The sequence below is a fragment of the Entelurus aequoreus genome, linkage group LG27 (genome assembly GCF_033978785.1).
Source record: "Entelurus aequoreus isolate RoL-2023_Sb linkage group LG27, RoL_Eaeq_v1.1, whole genome shotgun sequence".
NCBI classification, from domain to species: Eukaryota; Metazoa; Chordata; class Actinopteri; order Syngnathiformes; family Syngnathidae; genus Entelurus; species Entelurus aequoreus.
Window position 1 is genome coordinate 18,231,548 of NC_084757.1, and position 22,535 is coordinate 18,254,082.

The 22,535-nt window shown below is 40.7% G+C and overlaps 1 protein-coding gene across 14 annotated transcripts in view; it reads left to right on the forward strand.

Moving 5' to 3' along the window:
• ncanb (neurocan b) overlaps positions 1-22,535 on the forward strand; it is a 567,283-nt gene that overhangs the window by 523,302 nt on the left and 21,446 nt on the right. For all 14 annotated transcript variants that reach the window (XM_062039081.1, XM_062039087.1, XM_062039082.1 and 11 more), the window contains 3 exons: positions 2,644-2,802; positions 15,060-15,142; positions 19,821-19,965. In XM_062039081.1, coding sequence (XP_061895065.1) covers positions 2,644-2,802; positions 15,060-15,142; positions 19,821-19,965 — 387 coding nt within the window. The remainder of the gene's footprint in view (positions 1-2,643; positions 2,803-15,059; positions 15,143-19,820; positions 19,966-22,535) is intronic.

Consider the following 22,535-nt stretch of genomic DNA (forward strand, 5'->3'; position numbering starts at 1 on the left):
TGTTAATTAACGTCTTTGTCTTTGCTTTATGTTGACCTCTTAGAATCCAACAAAAACATTTGTTTCACTGAAGGGCCTCATAGCAGAGAGAATATTAGTTTACAAACAATCATGAGTCACAGAAAAGGGTGGAGTGCCATCTCCGGGTTGAGGAGGAGACCCTGCCCCAAGTGGAGGAGTTCAAGTACCTTGGAGTCTTGTTCACGAGTGAGGGAAGAGTGGATTGTGAGATGGACAGGCGGATCGGTGCGGCGTCTTCAGTAATGCGGACGCTGTATCGATCCGTTGTGGTAAAGAAGGAGCTGAATTTACTAGTCGATCTACGTTCCCATCCTCACCTATGGTCATGAGCTTTGGGTTATGACCAAAAGATCAAGATCACGGGTACAAGCGGCCAAAATGAGTTTCCTCCACCGGGTGGCGGGGCTTTCCCTTAGAGATAGGGTGAGAAGCTCTGCCATCCGGCAGGAGCTCAAAGTAAAGCCGCTGCTCCTCCACATCGAGAGGAGCCAGATGAGGTGGTTCGGGCATCTAGGGAGGTGTTTAGGGCACGTTCGACCGGTAGGAGGCCACGGGGAAGACCCAGGACACGTTGGGAAGACTATGTCTCCCGGCTGGCCTGGGAAAGCCTCGGGATCCCCCGGGAAGAGCTGGACAAAGTGGCTGGGGAGAGTGAAGTCTGGGATTCCCTGCTTAAACTGCTGCCCCTGTGACCCGACCTCAGATAAGGAGAAGAAGATGGATGGATGGATGGATGGATGGAAACAATCATGTGTGGGTTTCTCATCTTTCTCAAATTTTACAGATGTGTGCTCATCTGATAGGCAAGTAAAAAATAAAAAAAAAAGTGCAGTTCCTCTTTAAATTACAGTGGGTTCAACCTGAGAAATGTCATGTCAATCCCATGTAATCCCGAATAATTGCACAGGCACATTAGCAGTGCATGTTTTGCCAAATGTTTGTTAACCATTTTGTGTAAAGTGGTTCAGGAGTAATATATTCTATTTTAGACAATCACATATACAAACCCTGTTTCCATATGAGTTGGGAAATTGTGTTAAATGTAAATATAAACGGAATACAATGATTTGAAAATCATTTTCAACCCATATTCAGTTGAATATGCTACAAAGACAACATATTTGATGTTCAAACTGATAAACTTTTTTTTTTTTGCAAATAATCATTAACATTAGAATTTGATGCCAGCAACATGTGACAAAGAAGTTGGGAAAGGTGGCAATAAATACTGATAAAGTTGAAGAATGCTCATCAAACACTTATTTGGAACATCCCACAGGTGAACAGGCAAATTGGGAACAGGTGGGTGCCACGATTGGGTATAAAAGTAGATTTCATGAAATGCTCAGTCATTCACAAACAAGGATGGGGCGAGGGTCACCACTTTGTCAACAAATGCGTGAGCAAATTGTTGAACAGTTTAAGAAAAACCTTTCTCAACCAGCTATTGCAAGGAATTTAGGGATTTCACCATCTACGGTCCGTAATATCATCAAAGGGTTCAGAGAATCTGGAGAAATCACTGCATGTAAGCAGCTAAGCCTGTGACCTTCGATCCCTCGGCTGTACTGCATCAACAAGCGACATCAGTGTGTAAAGGATATCACCACATGGGCTCAGGAACAGTTCAGAGACCCACTGTCAGTAACTACAGTTGGTCGCTACATCCGTAAGTGCAAGTTAAAACTCTCCTATGCAAGGCGAAAACCGTTTATCAACAACACCCAGAAACTCTGTCGGCTTCGCTGGGCCTGAGCTCATCTATGATGGACTGATACAAAGCGGAAAAGTGTTCTGTGGTCTGACGAGTCCACATTTCAAATTGTTTTTGGAAACTGTGGATGTTGTGTCCTCCGGACCAAAGAGGAAAAGAACCATCCGGATTGTTATAGGCGCAAAGTTGAAAAGCCAGCATCTGTGATGGTATGTGGGTGTATTAGTGCCCAAGACATGGGTAACTTACACATCTGTGAAGGCACCATTAATGCTGAAAGGTACATACAGGTTTTGGAGCAACATATGTTGCCATCCAAGCAACGTTACCATGGACGCCCCTGCTTATTTCAGCAAGACAATGCCAAGCCACGTGTTACATCAACGTGGCTTCATAGTAAAAGAGTGCAGGTACTAGACTGGCCTGCCTGTAGTCCAGACCTGTCTCCCATTGAAAATGTGTGGCGCATTATGAAGCCTAAAATACCACAATGGAGACCCCCGGACTGTTGAACAACTTAGGCTGTACATCAAGCAAGAATGGGAAAGAATTCCACCTGAGAAGCTTAAAAAATGTGTCTCCTCAGTTCCCAAACGTTTACTGAGTGTTGTTAAAAGGAAAGGCCATGTAACACAGTGGTGAACATGCCCTTTCCCAACTACTTTGGCACGTGTTGCAGCCATGAAATTCTAAGTTAATTATTATTTGCAAAAAAAAAATAAAGTTTATTAGTTTGAACATCAAATATCTTGTCTTTGTAGTGCATTCAATTGAATATGTGTTGAAAAGGATTTGCAAATCATTGTATTCCGTTTATATTTACATCCGACACAATTTCCCAACTCATATGGAAACGAGGTTTGTATAATGGCATAACCCCATATCATTTCCTTTTGTACTTTCCACAGACACAGAGGGCTGCGATCATGCATGGAGAAAGTTCCATGGCCACTGTTACAGGTACTTCAGCCGTCGACACACCTGGGAGGACGCGGAGAAAGACTGCAGGGAGCACAGCGGCCACTTAGCGAGCATCCACAGCCCGGCTGAGCAGAACTTCATCAGAGGTGAGCGTGACAGGGGAGGGTTTAAATTAAATATAGGCTGATGAGTTTCAGGGTCTTTTGCATATCCTGCAAGCTGCAGCGCTTTCAAGTTGGCGATGCCCTCCAAATGCTGATGATTGGAATCATCAGGAGCAGGGGAGGAGTGAGCGGAATCTAATTTGGCCAGTTGGCACGGCAACACTGCACTGTTTTTTTGGAGGCGTTTGCTTTTATCTGATTGTTTTCCAAGCTAGTGGACATATATTTTGTAGATTGTTTTTCTATGTAGCAATTAACCTTGACCATAAGGCAATCACTTGAGGTCAAAGTTCAGAATTTATTTTCACCAGTATAGTAGAGTCATACCTCAAATTAAAGGTCACAGAGAAAGCTTTTCAGATCACTACTTGTTTCATCAAAGTGTTCTCGTAGAATGGTGTAATGACCAAAAGCTCGATTTATGGCAAAAGAATTTCATCAAATCATCACACAACACTCAATATTAATCATAATGATTATATGGCTCTTGAGCCTTTTCAAGTGAAAGCTTTTAATCTGCAGCTGTTATTGTTGCTGCTGCTGCTGCTGCTCCTGTCTCTTGTTTTTATCGTTCACCTGATAAATCAGTTTCCAGGGCACACCACTGGGAGGTGGACAAATTGAGCCCCACAAACATCGACTATTTGCACCGGAGCCCTCGCTGTGGTCTACAGCGCTGCAGAGTATGCTGCTCCAGGGTGGTGCAGCATACTCAATCCTGTCGCCCTTTCTACCGCCACGCAGCAACTCTTTGCAGTTTTAACTTTATAATCCTCGAAGCATAGAGAGCTCTCTGGCGGGAAATCCTGCACCCCACTAAATTTACAGTCCACCCAAACACTATGTTGTCACTTGGTACCGAACATATCTAAATTGGGCATTTTGATCATAATATGAAAAGCTCGGGGCTGCCCCCATCAGCAGCCTCTATTTTTGGACCCGTCAACCAGACCGCACTTCACATAATCTACAACTGTCCCCATCCTCAGCCCACTAGAAAACTCAACCATCGATTTGACCAACCCCAACTATATTTCAGTGGTGGGCTGGCTGTGAGGACTGAACCAAACTGTGTACATGTCTCACAGGCAAAAAGAACCACTCGAATCAATCAATCAATCAATCAATGTTTACTTATATAGCCCTAAATCACGAGTGTCTCAAAGGGCTGCACAAGCCACAACGACATCCTTGGCTCAGATCCCACATCAGGGCAAGAAAAAACTAAACCCAATGGGATGACAATGAGAAACCTTGGAGGGGACCGCAGATATGGGGACCCCCCCTGGGCGACTGGTGCAATCGACGTCGAGTGGATCTAGCATGATATTGTGAGAGTCCAGTCCATAGTGGATCTAACATAATAGTGGGAGTCCAGTCCATAGTGGGGCCAGCAGGAGACCATCTTGAGGTCAGCAGCGCAGAGACGTCCCCAACTGATGCACAGATGAGTGGTCCACCCTGGAGCCCGACTTTGGACAGCTAGCGCATCATCTGTGGTCACTCGAAGCTGCCGGAGATCTGGCGTCGTGGTAAGGTCATTACCCTGCTGAAGTTTCATCGTGTTGTGCCGAGCGACAACCCCAAGGGATACTGGGCAATCTTGCAGTGCATCCTATTGAAACTCCTCGATTGCCTCATTCTGGCTCGCATCACCCCCCATTGCTTCACCGGAGCGTCCCACACCTGTCCTCACGCTATTGTGGGTTGTCCACTGCTTACGGGACAGGTGCTGGCCAGGGACATCTGTGGGATCCTCAATGCAGTTGTGAAGCCTAATCTAAACCAATCGTGACTCATCATAGTAAAACAACCAAACATCTTTGATTTTCTTATATATACAACAACCAATCATTGATTTGTTCTGAAATTTTTCCCCTGCTCCTGGATTTGCAGTCATTTCTCTTTCCTTTCTCTTGCGCTTCTCCCTCTCTCTTCTTTTGTAGCTTGTAGCTTTGCAACTAACTTACTCGCTACATGGGTCTAAAAATAGCTAAGCTATGGAAATCGCTACTCGTTCAAAAAGTAACAAATCTACTGACAAGCTACTGGGAAATGTAGTTAAGCTACATAGATTTGCTACATGTGACAAGCTACTGCCCAACACTAATCCCACGTCCGGTGGCTATTTTACACACGTACCGGAAGTGGGACAGTACCTGAATGTAAAAAATGTTGTAGGTAAGGTCTATGAAATTTAGCATCCGACACTCCCAACATTTTGTGTTGAAAGCAATCGTCACTGCTCAACAAGGACTTCTGGATGTTGTCGGGCTGTCTCGGTTGACCTGTCTCTTCAACATTGCGAGGAAATCAAGAACAGTATTTCTGGATTGGCAGACCGGAGTGGTGGTCTCCTTTTTCATAAAGGGTTACAGGAGGGTGTGTTCCAACTACAGGAAAATCACACTCCTTAGCCTGTCTGGAAAAGTCTATTCCAGATTGCTGTAGGGAAGAGATCAATGTTTAATGTAGTTGAATGTCAATGTCAGCTGAGGTAGATGCAACATGGTCCTAATCTGTGGACACTGGACCAGTTCTACATTCTTGCAAGGTCACTGGAAGGTGCATGGGAGTTTGCCCAACTTGTCCAGATGTGTTTTGTGGACTTGGGAAAAGCATTCAACTGTGTCCTGCAAGGTGTCCTGCAGGAGAAGTTTCAAGACTATAGACCATTTGGTTCTTGTACAACTGGAGCAGGAGCCTGGTTTGAATTTCAAGCAGTAAATCGAGCCTGTTCACGATGAACATTGGCCCTCGCCAAGGAAGCCCTTTGTCACTAAATCAGATCATTGTTTTTATAGACTAAATTTCTTGCCGAAGCTAACACGTTGAAGGTTGGCTCATTTGCAAATGATGTAGTCCCGATGGCCAAAATAGAGTATGACTTTTACAGTTTACTAGAGAGGTTCACAATGTAACTTCTGGGATTAGACTCAGCACCACATCTGAGGCCATTATTTGTTTTACACTCTTATGGTTCGGAGTGAGGTCTTGCCCCAGGTAGGGAGTTCCAGTGCTTTGGGATCTTGTTCACGACAAGGGAAGGCTGGAGCGCAAGACTGACAGTCGAATCAGCTTAGCATTCGCAGTAATGCTGTAACAGACCATTGTGGTGAAGTGAGAGCTAAACCAGAGGGCAGCAAAGCTCTGGATTTACGAGTCGATCTACACTATATTGCCAAAAGTATTTGGCCACCTGCCCTGACTCACATATGAACTTCAAGTGCCATCCCGTTCCTAACCCATAGGGTTTAATATGATGTCGGTCCACCTTTTGCAGCTATTACAGCTTCAACTCTTCTGGGAAGGCTATCCACAAGGTTGCGGAGTGTGTTTATAGGAATTTTCGACCATTCTTCCAAAAGCGCATTGGTGAAGTCAGACACTGATGTTGGTCGAGAAGGCCTGGCTCTCAGTCTCCGTTCTAATTCATCCCAAAGGTGTTCTATCGGGTTCAGGCCAGATTGCCAGATGGAAAAGCGTGATTCATCACTCCAGAGAAGGCGTCTCCACTGCTCTAAAGTCCAGTGGCGACGTGCTTTACAACACTGCATCCAGCGCTTTGCATTGGACTTGGTGATGTATGCCTTAGATGCAGCTGCTCGGCCATGGAAACCCATTCCATGAAGCTCTCTGCGTACTGTACATGGGCTAATTCAGTGGTTCTCAAACTTTTTTTGTCATCCCCCACTTTGGACAAGGGGGAGTTTTCAAGCCCCACCTGCCCCCATCCCACCAATAGAACGCTAATGCCAAGCTTAACATTTTCAAATTTATTGAACATCAAGTAACATCAAGTTGTATACATTCAAACTCAATAACATAAAATAACATCAAGTTCAATAACAAATAAAATAACTGTGCAGCTGTGGTATAACTTGCATCAAGTTCAATAATAAATAAAATAACTTGCATCAAGTTCAATAATAAATAAAACAAAAGTGTTATAACTTGCATCAAGTTCAATAATAAATCAAAAAAAGTGTTATAACTTGCATCAAGTTTAATAATAAATCAAATAAAAGTGTTATAACTTGCATCAAGTTCAATAATAAATCAAATAAAAGTGTTATAACTTGCATCAAGTTCAATAATAAATCAAATAACTTGCATCAAGTTTAATAATAAATAAAATAAAAGTGCCACTTTGCAATCTTTGCAAAAAAAAAAAAGGAGGAGCTATGCATTTGGTAAGACAGGACAGTGAACATGAGTTTTACAGTACTCCAGCATTAGTGGCTGCAATGAGCCTGTTTTGCACTGCACAGCTTTTCAAATCGGGGTTGCAGGCTTGACACTGCCACTCTTAAGTCATGCTCAATGACGTTCAGCTGAGACCTGCACTTCGTTTTGAGTGAAGCAACAGCTGAAAAGCCTATCTCAGATAAGATGTGGCAAAGGGGAGAAGAATGGACACAGCTCTCTGCCCGATGAGTGGATATTGATTAGCCTGCTACCCATCTGCGCGAAAGTTTGTTCCGCTTAGCCCCGCCCCCATTAGTTACTGTTGCTATGTCTGTCAAACTTTCGCTCCTACCTAGAAATTTAAAGCCTACAGGAAAAATAAGTAATTTACATTTATTTATATAGCGGATTTCACAGACAGAATCACAAAGTGATTTACAGCGTGTATAGAAAATGAAAGTATAGTAAAAAAAAAAATCTAAGAATATAATAAAAAAAATTTAAAGTGACATTTCCTCCTGTTCCTCGCGCCCCACCTGTCATGTCTCTATTCCCCACCAGTGGGGCGCGCCCCACACTTTGAGAAACGCTGGGCTAATTGGAAGGTCACATGAAGTTTGGAGCTCTGTAGCAACTGTGCAAAAAGTCGGCGACCTCTTTGTATTATGCACTTCAGCATCCGCTGACCCCTCTCTGTCAGTTTACGTGGCCTACCACTTCGTGGCTGAGTTGCTGTTGTTCCCAAACTCTTCCATTTTCTTATAATAAAGCCGACAGTTGACTTTGGAATATTTAGGAGCGAGGAAATTTCACAACTGGATTTGTTGTACAGGTGGCATCCTATGACAGTTCCACGCTGGAAATCACTGAGCTCCTGAGAGCAGCCCATTCTTTCACAAATGTTAGTAGAAACAGTCTCCATGCCTAAGTGCTTGATTTTATACACCTTTGGCCAGGCCAAGTGATTAGGACACTTGATTCTGATCATTTGGATGGGTGGCCAAATACTTTTGGCAATATAGTGCATGTTTCTACCCTCATGGTCACGAGCTTTGGGTGGAGATGGAAAGAACACATCACAGATACAAGCAGCCAAAATGAGTTTTCTCTGCAAGGTGCCTGGTCTGAGATGCTGCTCCTTCACAATAACAGGAGAGTGATGAGGTGGCTCAGGCGTTTAGTCTAGATACCTCTTGGACACACACTGGAGAGATTATCTCTGGGCTGGGAAAATTAATGGATAAATATACCAGACGTTCTTACATCTCATTTGATCCAATTGTGGCAATAAACTGCTTTTTATGGGTGCTTTGTGAAAGGCACAGGCAGATGAATGCCGGATCTACTGTAAAAATTAGGACAACCCATCTCTGTTTCCCATCTATACCCCCATTGAGTGTCTTAATTTATTCACACGACTGCATATGGCTTTTATACTGCAATTTTTGTGAAATATTCTCTACACTAGGGTTGTACAATATACCGGTATTAGCAGAGGTGGGACCAAGTCATTGCTTTGCAAGTCACAAGTAAGTCTCAAGTCTTTGCCCTCAAGTCTCGAGTCAAGTCCCGAGTCAAGACAGGCAAGTCCCGAGTCAAGTCCAAAGTCAAGACTGGAAAGTCTCAAGTCAAGTCACAAGTCCTGCATTTTGAGTTTCGAGTCCTTTCAAGTCCTTTTAACCACAGACTAATATTTTTACACGGATTGTGTATGCTTTTAAACCGCTGTATTTATTTATTAAAACAAGTGCATTTGAAATAGCAGGAAAAAAAATAGTACTGACATTGCAATTCATAATAGCACTATTAACCAGTCATTTTAATAGTTTAAACAATTTTAAACATTTAACTCATTCCTTTACAGAATAAACACATTTGCAAAAACAAGTGCAACTGTACTTATTTGTACAAAAGAGTTAACATTGTATTTCCATGGCATATTGCATTGTAACTAGTTCCACAGCAGTTTCTATTCTGTTCTTACCTTATCTCATTGATCTCATCTCATACTGTACGTGTGTTTTTGTGTGCGTACATATGAAAAACATAACAAATACATGAACATAACAATGAACAGAGTTTTACTTTTTAGATGTCAGGGCCCTATGCAATATGTACACATATTCTTAATATAGTAAACATTTTAACTGACCTTTATTTGACTATGTTTGTCTTTTTGTAGGTGGCTAAAATACACGGTGCTGCTGACCGCCGTCTAACGTTATGTTACTGTGTGTGATACATTGACTAACGTAACGTTATGTATAGGTACCTCATGCAACCCTGCTTAAAAAAATCACTTGATAAAAAGTATGAATAAGGTAGCAAACTGCAGTGGACGCAACAGATTGCTGTGTTTGAAATGATGTTATAACCATAGACATCTTATAAGTAGACGCAGTATTGGTTGCTGTGACGCGAGCATATTGCATCTTGAAGTGGTGATGAGGAGTCGGCGAGCAGCCTAAACTGACAGTTGACAGGTAGAAAACAAAGATGCCGGGCTGGTGTTCAGCGTTTTCCTGCTCAAATGAGCGGACTGTTGAAAATAGGAATCGGGGGATTACTTTTCACAAGTAAGATTTAACATTAATGTACTATTGGTTGTATTTTATGAAAATAACATTACCACATCGTTGAGAAGGAGCAAAGATCTTCAATATTTGTATGTGAAAATCACAAATAAATCTTCTGGGGGAGGATGACGCCCCTACAGGGATTTGCTTTACAAACTTTCAGACCCACCTAAAACAAAATTCACCAGCCGCCACTGATTATGATGCATTCTCATTTTAGGCAAAATAAAAGACAATACTTTCTTAACAGTATAATTGTAACCAGGAATAAGTCTTCAAGTAACAATATTCAAATACTAACATTGTTGGGTAAGACAGCATTTGGTTTTATTCTGAATCCAGTGAAACAGATTGGTGGTTTTAGCTGATATAAAGACTTTCAGGTGTTTATATATGTTTAAGTATTTGGCAGACGCTTTTATCCAAAGTGACATACATAAAAAATACATATATAACAATCACTGTAAACATGATAATTTAAGGGAAGAATGTAATACAAAGTATCAATACAAAGTGTCAAGACAGAATAAACTCTCTGCTGCTGCAGCAACAGAGATACGGTCTAAAGATATATAGATATCTAATGTATTCATACATTGTTTATGTAGGATATACGCATGTATATATAACGTAATTATATTGTTTCTTCAACTTAAAAAATAGCTGACCTTTTTTTCCCCCCTTCTCTGGGCTTATATTCCCGGTTTTGATCTCGGACGTCTGGTCACTTATAGCATATAAGAATATTATATTACTGTTAAGCAAACTATGAATAATAAAATATGTGTCCGTTATCATAGCTACACGTATGACAAAAAAGCGTGTGAAAATGAGTGGTATTCAGTGAGGTAAAATGAATTAAATGCACTGACAGTTCATTGCTCCTGCCAAATGAATTGCACTGAGTGGAGCGGATCACCACTCCAAGATGGCGGCCCCGCGTCTCGTCTGCGCCAGTCAGCAGTAGCGCTCGATGCTGCGTACCCTTATAAGATGTCTATGGTTACGACGTTAGCAGTGAGTTTACAGCCTCACTGATTTAACTACACAGCAAATAAAAGTCATGCTACTTAGCCAATAAACGTTATCTTACATTCAAAACTTACCCTTCTTTGTGCAACTTCAAATGTCGAACGAAGTTGGAAGTTGTTGCGTCTCCGTCTGTAATATTCGAACTGCGTGATTTGCATACGGCAATTCCTTTTTTGTTGACCAAGTCGTAGTTTTTATACCCGAACGAAACCAACTTTGGTATAAATCTCTCTCACTGGCGCGTTGTTTGACAACTCTTGTTCATTGGTTGTCCTGCAATTTGATTGGCTGAATGCTGTGTGATGAAAACAATTTAGATCTAATTTGATTGGCTGTTGTACTGCGAGCACACACGCTGACACGCAGCACACACGCTGATAGACAGACACGTACAAAATGAAAGCTACGGAGCGCTCCCAAATAACTTTTTAAGCTTTAGGTTTTGGGGAAAGTAGCAAGTCATGTCAAGTCAAAAGGCTCAAGTCCAAGTGAAGTCACAAGTCATTGATGTTAAAGTCTAAGTCGAGTTGCAAGTCTCTTTACATTTTGTCAAGTCGAGTCTAAAGTCATCAAATTCATGACTCGAGTCTGACTCGAGTCCAAGTCATGTGACTCGAGTCCACACCTCTGGGTATTAGTATAGTACTGCGATACTAATGAATCATTTTCGGTATCATACCGCCTTTGAAATGTACCGGTCCCGCACACCCACCGCGCCCACGTCGTCGTCACGTCATGACATTGCTGGTTTTACGAGCAGAAGAGCATGTTCGGCAGCGCACAATCACGGAGTACTTACAAGCAGACACAGTGTGTAGACAGAAAAGGGAGAAGGGACGCATTTTGGCTTAAAAACTAACGATAAAGGTGAAGTTATAACACTGAAACACCCTCAGGAAGAGATGCTTTAAAAGATAGCTAGATAGCTAGCGGCTAACGTCCATCCGCAGTTGGCAGTGTTCTAGCTACTTCTAAATCTTTAATCCTCGCCTCCATGGCGACAATTAAAGTACGTTTCTTACAAGTATCATCCCTGCAGGACGAGGAATAGCTAAACATGCTTCACTACACACCGTAGCTCACCGGCATCAAAATGTAAACAAACGCCATTGGTGGATCTACACCTAACATCCACTGTAATGATATCAAGTACAGGCACATATCTAGTCGATACTACTATGATTACGTCGATATTTTCTGGCATCACATCTTCTTTCGTTTTTTTTAAATTTATATTATGTTTATAAACTCAGCAAATATGTCCCTGGACACATGAGGACTTTGAATATGACCAATGTATGATCCTGTAACTACTTGGTATCGGATTGATACCTAAATTTGTGGTATCATCCAAAACTAATGTAAAGTATCAAACAACAGAAGAACAAGTGATTATTACATTTTAACAGAAGTGTAGACAGAACATGTTAAACGAGAAAGTAAGCAGATATTAACAGTAAATGAACAAGTAGATTAATAATTAATTTTCTACCACTTTACCTTAATAATGTTGACAAAATAATAGAATAGAAAATGACACAATATGTTACTGCATATGTCATCAGACTAATTAGGAGTCTTTGTTTGTTTACTTACTACTAAAAGACAAGTTGTCTTGTATGTTCACTATTTTATTTAAGGACTTAACTGCAATAAGAAACATATGTTTAATGTACCTTAAGATTTTTTGTTAAAATAAAGCCCGTAATGCAATTTTTCTGTGGTCCCCTTTATTTAGAAAAGTACCGAAAAGTATCGAAATAATTTTAGTACCGGTACCAAAATATTGGTATTGTTACTACACTATACTGTAATCCACTCACTCTTTTACTTCTTTCGTTTATCTGGTGTTGACTGACATCTGCTTTTCAGTATAATGGTCTTGTCTCGCTCACTGGCAGCATTTATCTGAGGAAATGTAATACATTCTACACTTTTTAGCCCCTCTGGGGGCTTTTTCTGTGCTCCCAGCTTTATAAAAAAAAAAAAACCACCTCAGGGAGTCTGTTCATCGCCCTTTGGCGCCGTACATTGTGATGTAAGCGTCTTTGACACAGCATTTAATATGGTGTCATGTTCTGTCTGAGTGTGATTTATGTGGAAACAGGTGCCGAGCAGTGAGCTGATTTCCTTTGTGCCCCGCGAAAGGAATCAACAAATCAATATTGTGTGTGGAAATTGGCAACAATACAACCAGAACGAGCACATTTGCACTCCATTTTAATCCCGCTTTAATGATTTCCTTGTGAATGGACACAGGAGACTTTGGCCAACGTGTGTCCACTGTGGACTTGTGCCAGGCGGTGTTACCTCACTTATGCCTGCATCACGACACCATCACTCTGCGGCGCTCCATTAGCTTCTCACCCTGGAATCTGGGTGAAAATATCACATCTTTCTTTCACACGTGTGTATTTACTCTTAAAAAAAGAGTGGATCTGCCTCAAGAATTGACATCTCCACCCCAGCGATAAGATCAGCGTCATTAGAGAGATAAATGAGCTTGGTGATGATGCTAATGAGAGAAAACATGAATGGCGTGTGTGTGCACAAGCTTGCACAACAAGATTAAACCAAACATCACCAATGACATTTTTGCTTTCACTTGGAAACAAAAAAAAGTAGTCACAAGGGAGATGTTATTAAATTAGCACTGTGCAGCTGCCTGTAGCGTCATTACGGAGTTGTAGCTTACGCAGTGAAAAATAAATGATAAAAAGAATTATACAAACCCGGTTTCCATATGAGTTGGGAAATTGTGTTAGATGTAAATATAAACGGAATACAATGATTTGCAAATAATTTTCAACCCATATTCAGTTGAATATGCTACAAAGACAACAGATTTGATGTTCAAACTGATAAACATTTTTTTTTGCAAATAATCATTAACTTTAGAATTTGATGCCAGTACGTGACAAAGAAGTTGGGAAAGTTGGCAATAAATACTGATAAAGTTGAGAAATGCTCATCAAACACTTATTTGGAACATCCCACAGGTGAACAGGCAAATTGGGAACAGGTGGGTGCCATGATTGGGTATAAAAGTAGATTCCATGAAATGCTCAGTCATTCACTTTGTCAACAAATGCGTGAGCAAATTGTTGAACAGTTTAAGAAAAACCTTTCTCAACCAGCTATTGCAAGGAATTTAGGGATTTTACCATCTACGGTCCGTAATATCATCAGAGGGTTCAGAGAATCTGGAGAAATCACTGCACGTAAGCAGCTAAGCCCGTGACCTTCGATCCCTCAGGCTGTACTGCATCAACAAGTGACATCAGTGTGTAAAGGATATCACCATATGGGCTCAGGAACACTTCAGAAACCCACTGTCAGTAACTACAGTTGGTCGCTACATCTGTAAGTGCAAGTTAAAACACTCCTATGCAAGGCGAAAACCGTTTATCAACAACATCCAGAAACGCCGTCGGCTTCACTGTGCCCGAGCTCATCTAAGATGGACTGATACAAAGTGGAAAAGTGTTCCGTGGTCGGACGAGTCCACATTTAAAAAATTTTTGAAAACTGTGGACGTCCTGTCCTCCGCAACACAGAGGAAAAGAACCATCTGGATTGTTCTAGGTGCAAAGTTGAAAAGCCAGCATCTGTGATGGTATGGGGGTGTATTAGTGCCCAAGACATGGGTAACTTACACATCTGTGAAGGCACCCTTAATGCTGAAAGGTACATACAGGTTTTTGAGCAATATATGTTGCCATCCAAGCAACGTTATCATGGACGCCCCTGCTTATTTCAGCAAGACAATGCCAAGCCACGTGTTACAACAGCGTGGCTTCATAGTAAAAGAGTGCGGGTACTAGACTGGCCTGCCTTTAGTCCAGACCTGTCTCCCATTGAAAATGTGTGGCGCATTATGAAGCCTAAAATACCACAACGGAGACCCTGGACTGTTGAACAACTTAAGCTGTACATCAAGCAAGAATGGGAAATAATTCCACCTGAAAAGCTTCAAAAATTGGTCTCATCGGTTCCCAAATGTTAACTGAGTGTTGTTAAAAGGAAAGGCCATGTAACACAGTGGTAAAAATGCCCCTGTGCCAACTTTTTTGCAATGTGTTGCTGCTATTAAATTCTAAGTTAATGATTATTTGCAAAAAAAAATTCCGTTTCTTAGTTCGAACATTAAATATCTTGTCTTTGCAGTCTATTCAATTGAATATAAGTTGAAAAGGATTTGCAAATCATTATATTCTGATTTTTTTTACGAATTACACAACGTGCCAACTTCACTGGTTTTGGGTTTTGTAAATTCTACACACCAACCGTGGAATTTCACCGATGTGGGATAAATAGAGTCTGTCTTATCCATGTATGCAGTGCACCTTTTGCTAAATCACAACATCCCATTTGAACAAGAGGATTGTGGGAATTGTAGTGTTGTGTAAATGTCCACTTTTAATGCAGTTTTCTCTTGCTCAGGTATAAGTCACGACAACACCTGGATTGGCCTAAATGACCGCACAGTGGAGGATGACTTTCAGTGGACCGACAAGATGGACGTGGTAAGAAAGTAGCTTTTGATTGCTGTTGTCGTGGTAATGGTTTAAAAGGTGATAAGTGCTGCTGAATTCACCACTGCAGCTTAAACTACAGGAGAATTTTTTTGTTTGGATATTGAAAGAGGGAATATACCGTACTTAATATATTTCAGGGTAAAACTGTTGATATAACAAAACCTGTATTAACTACAGTATAAATGGATGATATTGCACAGCACTTGATATAATATATGCAGCAGCTCTTACCTCAGTCTATTGTTCCTGTAGGTAATATATTGTCCGATTAATGAACACATGATGCTTAATTTCTTCTTTCACATATAAACCCTGTTAAAAAATTACTCAGATAAAATTTGGCAGAAACCAATACTGATATAATCTGATATCTCTTTTTTATGCCAACATCACTAATAACACAGGAATGTTTTAAGTTAAAAGTGATAAGTGTAAAAAGAAGTTAACGACCATTAGTATTAAAACACCAAAAAATATAAAACACTCTTTTCAACAACCCTAAGTGTCACGCAAGTGTAAAAAGAAATTCACTCACTTTGTCTCGTCACATACAGAAGCAGTCCCAAGAGAAGCAACAAACAATTTGCAGTCATGTTGTTGTTATGATATAATATACAATCGAAAACAGCTAACGTTAACTTTCCAAATCGATATTATTAGCTAACCACACCCACAGCTAATGTGTGTGCATGTGTTACGTACGTACATAGTTATGAAATTAATTCCTAGAAACACATTGGAAGGTGACAACCTCGAGACGTTTAATGTTACAAACAGCTCGTTTAACCACTCTTTGTATTACAGTAAAAAATATATATTTAAAAAAATATGTTAATTTTGTGCAAAAAAAAAACCTCCAAAACATAAAAAAATTATTTAAAATATTGTTCATACCCAGTGGTGTGCCGTCATGATCGTAATTAAAGATAAAATGATTTTTTTTATTTACTTTCCCTAAATATCTAAAAGTATTCATATTCTCTTCATGTCATACTATGCTCCTTCCAGCGCTGTTGTTTTTAGTTTAGAGTTTTTATCCAATCAGAATTCAGCTAGCTTATGTTGCCATGCTGTACCAAATCTGCCCGAGACCTTCAGAATCAACAATGCGGGCGTCCGTGTACTGTAAGTGAACGGGGACATACAGTTGATAGACAGTTGCGATAGCCAATCAGATCACGAGTAACGGTTGTCAGTAAGGCCTTCTAGCTGGCCTCACGTTGAACGTGACATTTACGCGATTGGATTGGATACTCACTGAGACCGTTAGCGGATGAATTTGAGAACACAGAGTTTCGAGACAGTTGCGATAGCCAATCAGATCCCAAGTTGTTGACAGTAGCCTATCTAGCTAGCCTAATGTTAACGAGACTGTGATTGGATACTCACTTGTCATTCCAAAGGGAGAATCCAATCACAATCTTCAATTTAGCAGGAAGCAGGAAGTGTTGTGCCGATAGCAGAGAAGGAGAACAAAACGTTGATTAGGTGGCAGATATATATTTGCAAGGCCATTTTCAAGAAGAATATTTAAAGAGAAAGTACATCTTGTGAGACGAGGTAGCTCAGCTGTTCTGGTGATGAAATGGGGAAATGTGACGGTACCACTGGCTTATACGGCGTTGAATAGGTGCTACAAATTGTGAGTTCAAATATTTTATTTTTTTACTTTTAATATGTTTTTTGCAATTTAAACTTTGACAGTGCCACTTAAAATATGTTTTAATTGCTGATGCGTTTTAATTGATTTTTAAATGCGCCAGAAAATAACCCGTTTTGTACACTATTGATGTGGTTCAATGCTTCAGTAGTGCGTAAATGTGTTCCTGTATAGTATTTCTCCAGCAATTGTCATGTGGTGACATCAATTATGGTATTCTGAGAGGTAATCATTGAAGTCGGACATCACTGAAGGCCTAGGTGGGAAACGCACGGCCCGCCACCGTTCATACCTTTGTTGATTGATTGATTGATTGAGACTTTTATTAGTAGATTGCACAGTACAGTACATATTCCATACAATTGACCACTAAATGGTAACACCCGAATAAGTTTTTCAGCTTGTTTAAGTCGGGGTCCATGTTAATCAATTCATGGTACAAATATATACTATCAGCATAATACAGTCATCACACAAGTTAATCATCAGAGTATATACATTGAATTATTTACATTACTTACAATCCGGGGGGTGGGATGTGGAGGGTTTGGGGCGGGGGGCTTAGGTTGGGTTGATATCAGCACTTCAGTCATCAACAATTATATCATCTGAGAAATGGACATTGAAACAGTGTAGGTCTGACTTGGTAGGATATGTACAGCGAGCAGTGAACATAGTGAGCTCAGAAAGCATAAGAACAAGTATATACATTTGATTATTTACATTGGATTATTTACATGTCGATGCTTCTTTACTTAAAGCCCCACTTTAGAACTTTCAGTTTTGTTGATTTTGGCGGCACCAGTGGACCAAAGGGGTATTGTTTTTCCAAAAGAAGACCAAATGTCCCATTACTGATACTGACACGATGTCCGCTGTAATATTTGCACAAATATTACGTCTCTAATGGCTATGCTGATGTTAAATAGCAGACACTATCAAGAAATGATCTTGGATTGCGCTACAAACATGACGCTAAAATCAAGAATGTATTGGGGCAGATGCAAGTCCGAAACAAAGAAAGACCGGCGAGAGATTTTCTTCGAAAGAAGTAGTAGTGTGCCTCACAATACCAAGGTCCTGGGTTCGGTCCCCGGGCTCTGGGTCTTTCTGTGTGGAGTTTGCATGTTCTCCCCGTGACTGCGTGGGTTCCCTCCTTGTACTCCGGCTCCCTCCCACCTCCAAAGACATGCACCTGGGGATAGGTTGATTGGCAACACTAGTGTGTGAGTGTGAATGTTGTCTGTCTATCTGTGTTGGCCCTGTGATGAGGTGGCGACTTGTCCAGGGTGTACGCCGCCTTCCGCCCCGAAAGCAGCTGAGATAGGCTCCAGCTCCCCCCGCCACCCCGAAAGGGACAAGCGGTAGAAAATGGATGGATGGATAGTAGTGAACCTATCAAGCTGGTGGCTATTTATTGCTACCACTCAAATTTCCGATAGCTAACATTAGCATTATCATTTTCGTTTGAGCATTGAAAGTCACTTACGAGTTTAGCAGGAACAGAGCCAAGGCAGCATCAGATTGAAATTTCTCGTCTTTGAGCTCAGGCTAGCAATTGAAACCTGGGCAATATTTATCCCGACTATCCTTTAATCTCTGTAAGCTCCGTCTTACTTTTTTTGTCTCCTCAGAAAAAACTTTTCATTTCTTTGGTTGTTTTGGAGCTTTGTCTATGATCGCAGAAATCATAGACAAAAAAAAACTGACTTCTTCTTCTTCTTGTTTCCTGGCGGCACGTGGGTGTTCGCATTGACTTCCGTCTTTCTAACGAATGGGGAAAGCGAGAATGACGTACGCCGTCAAGCAAGTCAGCACATTTGTATTTTTTTTGTGTGGCACCCTCCTCAATGTCGCTAAATGCCAGCAAAAGCGATGCAGACCCCGTCAGGCCATGACAGAGGTGTCATTCAACTTGTTGTAAGTCGATGTATCATCCCAAAAGTTATGAAAATAGTTTATGAAGGTTGAAAACTTACTTTGTGCTGCTTTAAATAGCTAACAAAAATTATGTGTAGAGTCTATCCATGGATGCTCGCTGAACTGTACATACCGTATTTTTCGGACTATAAGTCACAGTTTTTTTCATACTTTGGCCGGGGGTGCGACTTGTACTCAGGAGCGACTTATGTGTGAAATTATTGACACATTACCGTAAAATATCACATAATATTATTTAGCTCATTCACGTAAGAGACTAGACGTATAAGATTTCATGGGATTTAGCGATTAGGAGTGACAGATTGTTTGGTAAACGTATAGCATGTTCTATATGTTATAATTATTTGATTGACTCTTACCATAATATGTTACGTTAACATACCAGGCACTTTCTCAGTTGGTTATTTATGCGTCATATAACGTACACTTATTCAGCCTGTTGTTCACTATTCTTTATTTCTTTTAAATTGCCTTTCAAATGTCTATTCTTGGTGTTGGATTTTATCATATAAATTTCCCCAAAAAATGTGACTTATACTCCAGTGCGACTTATATGTTTTTTTCCTTCTTTATTATGCATTTTCGGCTGGTGCGACTTATACTCCAGAGCGACTTATACTCCGAAAAATACGGTACATGTTTCATGCAGTTTGAACTCTCTAGGTTTTGTGCAAATTTAGAGGCAGAAATGTTTGACCTGTGCTCTATGTTCAACTTTAGATTCCAGTGAGTATTTGGAATGAGTAGCACCAAACATATCAAAAAGATCAGAGACTTTTTAGAATCAATACGTTTTGCATATGTAACTGCAGAGATCTGCTGAGGTTTGATGTGAAGAAATGCCAGACAATGGTTTGTTTTTTGAATTTTCGTTAGTTTTGTACGTTTGTGGTAGAATAAACTGTAACCAAATGCCAAAAATCAGAGCATAAATTGTCTTGCATCAAAACTTGGCATATTTTTTTGGATGATTTCTTGCTAAATTCTCATAATTTTCTGTCTATGGTCGAAATAATCTCCACATATGTAGTTGAAGTTTTTGTTTTAATTTGTGTCCTTGTGCAGCAATACGAAAACTGGCGAGCCAACCAGCCCGACAACTTCTTTGCGGGAGGAGAAGACTGCGTGGTAATGATCTCTCACGAGAACGGCAAATGGAACGACGTGCCGTGCAACTACAACCTGCCTTACGTGTGCAAAAAGGGCACAGGTGAGTAAAGTGATACAGGAAGCAGTAGCTATAAGGAAACAAATCAATTTCGAACCTGCTTGGTTTTCATCTTTAAAATCCTTTAAGCTCTTAATATGGATCACTAAAAAAGTGGTGTGTTTTTATGCAAAGCCACTTCAAAGTGACAGCTCATTTGTGCTTTAGGTGCTCTTGCTCATTACATCATTGTGATACAAAACCCAAAACCAGTAAAGTTGGCACGTTGTGTAAATTGTAAATAAAAACAGAATACAATGATTTGATAATCCTTTTCAACTTATATTCAATTGAATAGACTGCAAAAACAAGATATGTAATGTTCGAACTGAGAAACTTGGTTTTTTTTTTGTGCAAATAATCAAAAACTTAGAATTTAATTGACACTACGTCCACAGTTTCCAAAAACAATTTGAAATGTGGACTCGTCAGACCACAGAACAGTTTTCCACTTTGCATCAGTCCATCTTAGATGAGCTCGGGCCCAGCGAAGCCGGCGGCGTTTCTGGGTGTTGTTGATAAATGGCTTTCGCTGTGCGTAGTAGAGTTCTAACTTGCACGTGCAGATGTAGTGACGAACTGTAGTTACTGACAGTGGTTTTCTGAAGTGTTCTTGAGCCCATGTGGTGATATCCTTTACACACTGATGTCGCTTTTTGATGCAGTACCACCTGAGAGATCGAAGGTCACGGGCATTGTCGCTTACGTGCAGTGATTTCTCCAGATTCTCTGAACCTTTTGATGATATTACAGACCGTAGATGGTGAAATCCCTAAAATCCTTGTAATAGCTCGTTGAGAAATGTTGTTCTCAAACGGTTCGACAATTTGCTCACGCATTTGTTCACAAAGTGGTGACCCTCGCCCCATCCTTGTTTGTGAATGACTGAGCACTTCATGGAAGCTGCTTTTATACCCAATCATGGCACCCACCTGTTCCCAATTAGCCTGTTCACCTGTGGGATGTTCCAAATAAGTGTTTGATGAGCATTCCTCAACTTTATCAGTCTTTTTTGCCAGCTTGTGCCAGCTTTTTTGAAACATGTTGCAGGCATCAAATTCCAAATGAGCGAATAGTAACAAAAAATAACAAAGTTTACCAGTTTGAACGTTAAATATCTTGTCTTTGCAGTCTATTCAATGCAAATCATTGTGTTCTGTTTGTATTTACGATTTGCATAACGTGTCAACTTCACTGGTTTTGGGTTTTGTAATTCCACTGATGTTTAGATGACTTTTTGCACGTTCCAAATTGGGGACGACAGTGTTAATCTGCAGACTTGGGCATGCTGAATCATTCAAGTCAGACTGGCAGGCTCATGTATCATTCCTTTATTCCGCCTCAGATTGATCAATTTTTTACATGTTGGCTTCAACTGCAGGTTAGGGTCATTTTAAAAATAAGACACTGGCAAGCTTTTTTTTTTTTTTTTTTTGCTCCATTATGTATTCTGTCTTCACCGTTTGTTTTGAATGTTTTTCATGAGAGTGGGAGGAACATGAAGTTGTCCTTTTTGGCTGAATATGTACTGTATGTTGCAAATTTGCATGGAAATGGTACTCCGCAACTAAGGATTTTTACAGTCAAATCAGTTTACTGATTGTTTACCATTGTTGTTTATAAGAGCACAGCTATTAGGGATCCCCACTGATAAACAGATCTCATTTGCAACTTATTCCACATGAAAGAAAAAGGCTAAAACACCCAGACAAACAAATAAATGTGTAGAGGTTTATGGGGTCCTCGGATCAGCCTCACTTGAGTCGGCAGAAGACGATCAAACTTGACTATCCAGAGGTAGTAAAAGTTGTAACAAGGTGTCCGTAGGTAAAACTGTGGAAGGATCATTACTGTTGCCAGAGGGGAGCAGTGAGAAAGAGATGCTACAAGTTCGAGCTGAGGCGACGTGTCCAATTTCTAATGAGCCCCAGAAGGGTTGAGGGCAGGCTTGGTGCACATCGAGTTCAGTGTCCCACAGTGGTCTGCGGTCTGGCAGCGGCGCGTCCTGACGGTCTCCGCATTCCCCTATCTCGGAACATCCTCCGAACACACCTTGGATACCCAACTCGCCTTCTTCCCACAGAATGAGAAGGAGGTTTAATGTCAGACAGTTTGGCTGCGAGGTTGATAGTCCAATCAGACTCCTCCAAATCGAATCGTCTAATAGACTAGTCCAGGGATCGGCAACCCAAAATGTTGAAAGAGCCGTATTGGACCACAAATACTAAAAAGTAATCCGTCTGGAGCCGCAAAAAATTAAAATACTTATATGTGTTATAATGATGGCAACACATGATGTAAGTGGCTAATTAGCTGTATTAGCCTACTATCAAAATGACTATGTGCCGCAGGCTGACGCAAATCTTTGCTGACAGAAATGTTGAAATGTAATATTTATTCTACCCATGTATACAACATTGGAAAACATTAGTAAAACTTCTCAGAGGGTGAGATAACTCCTGGAAATGACTGTCTTAGAATGGTCAAAGGTATAGATGTGTGTGTCCAAGTTAAAGGAAACGGCAGGCCGTCTTCTTCTAATGGATTTATGACAATCTTTGCAAGCTGGGTAA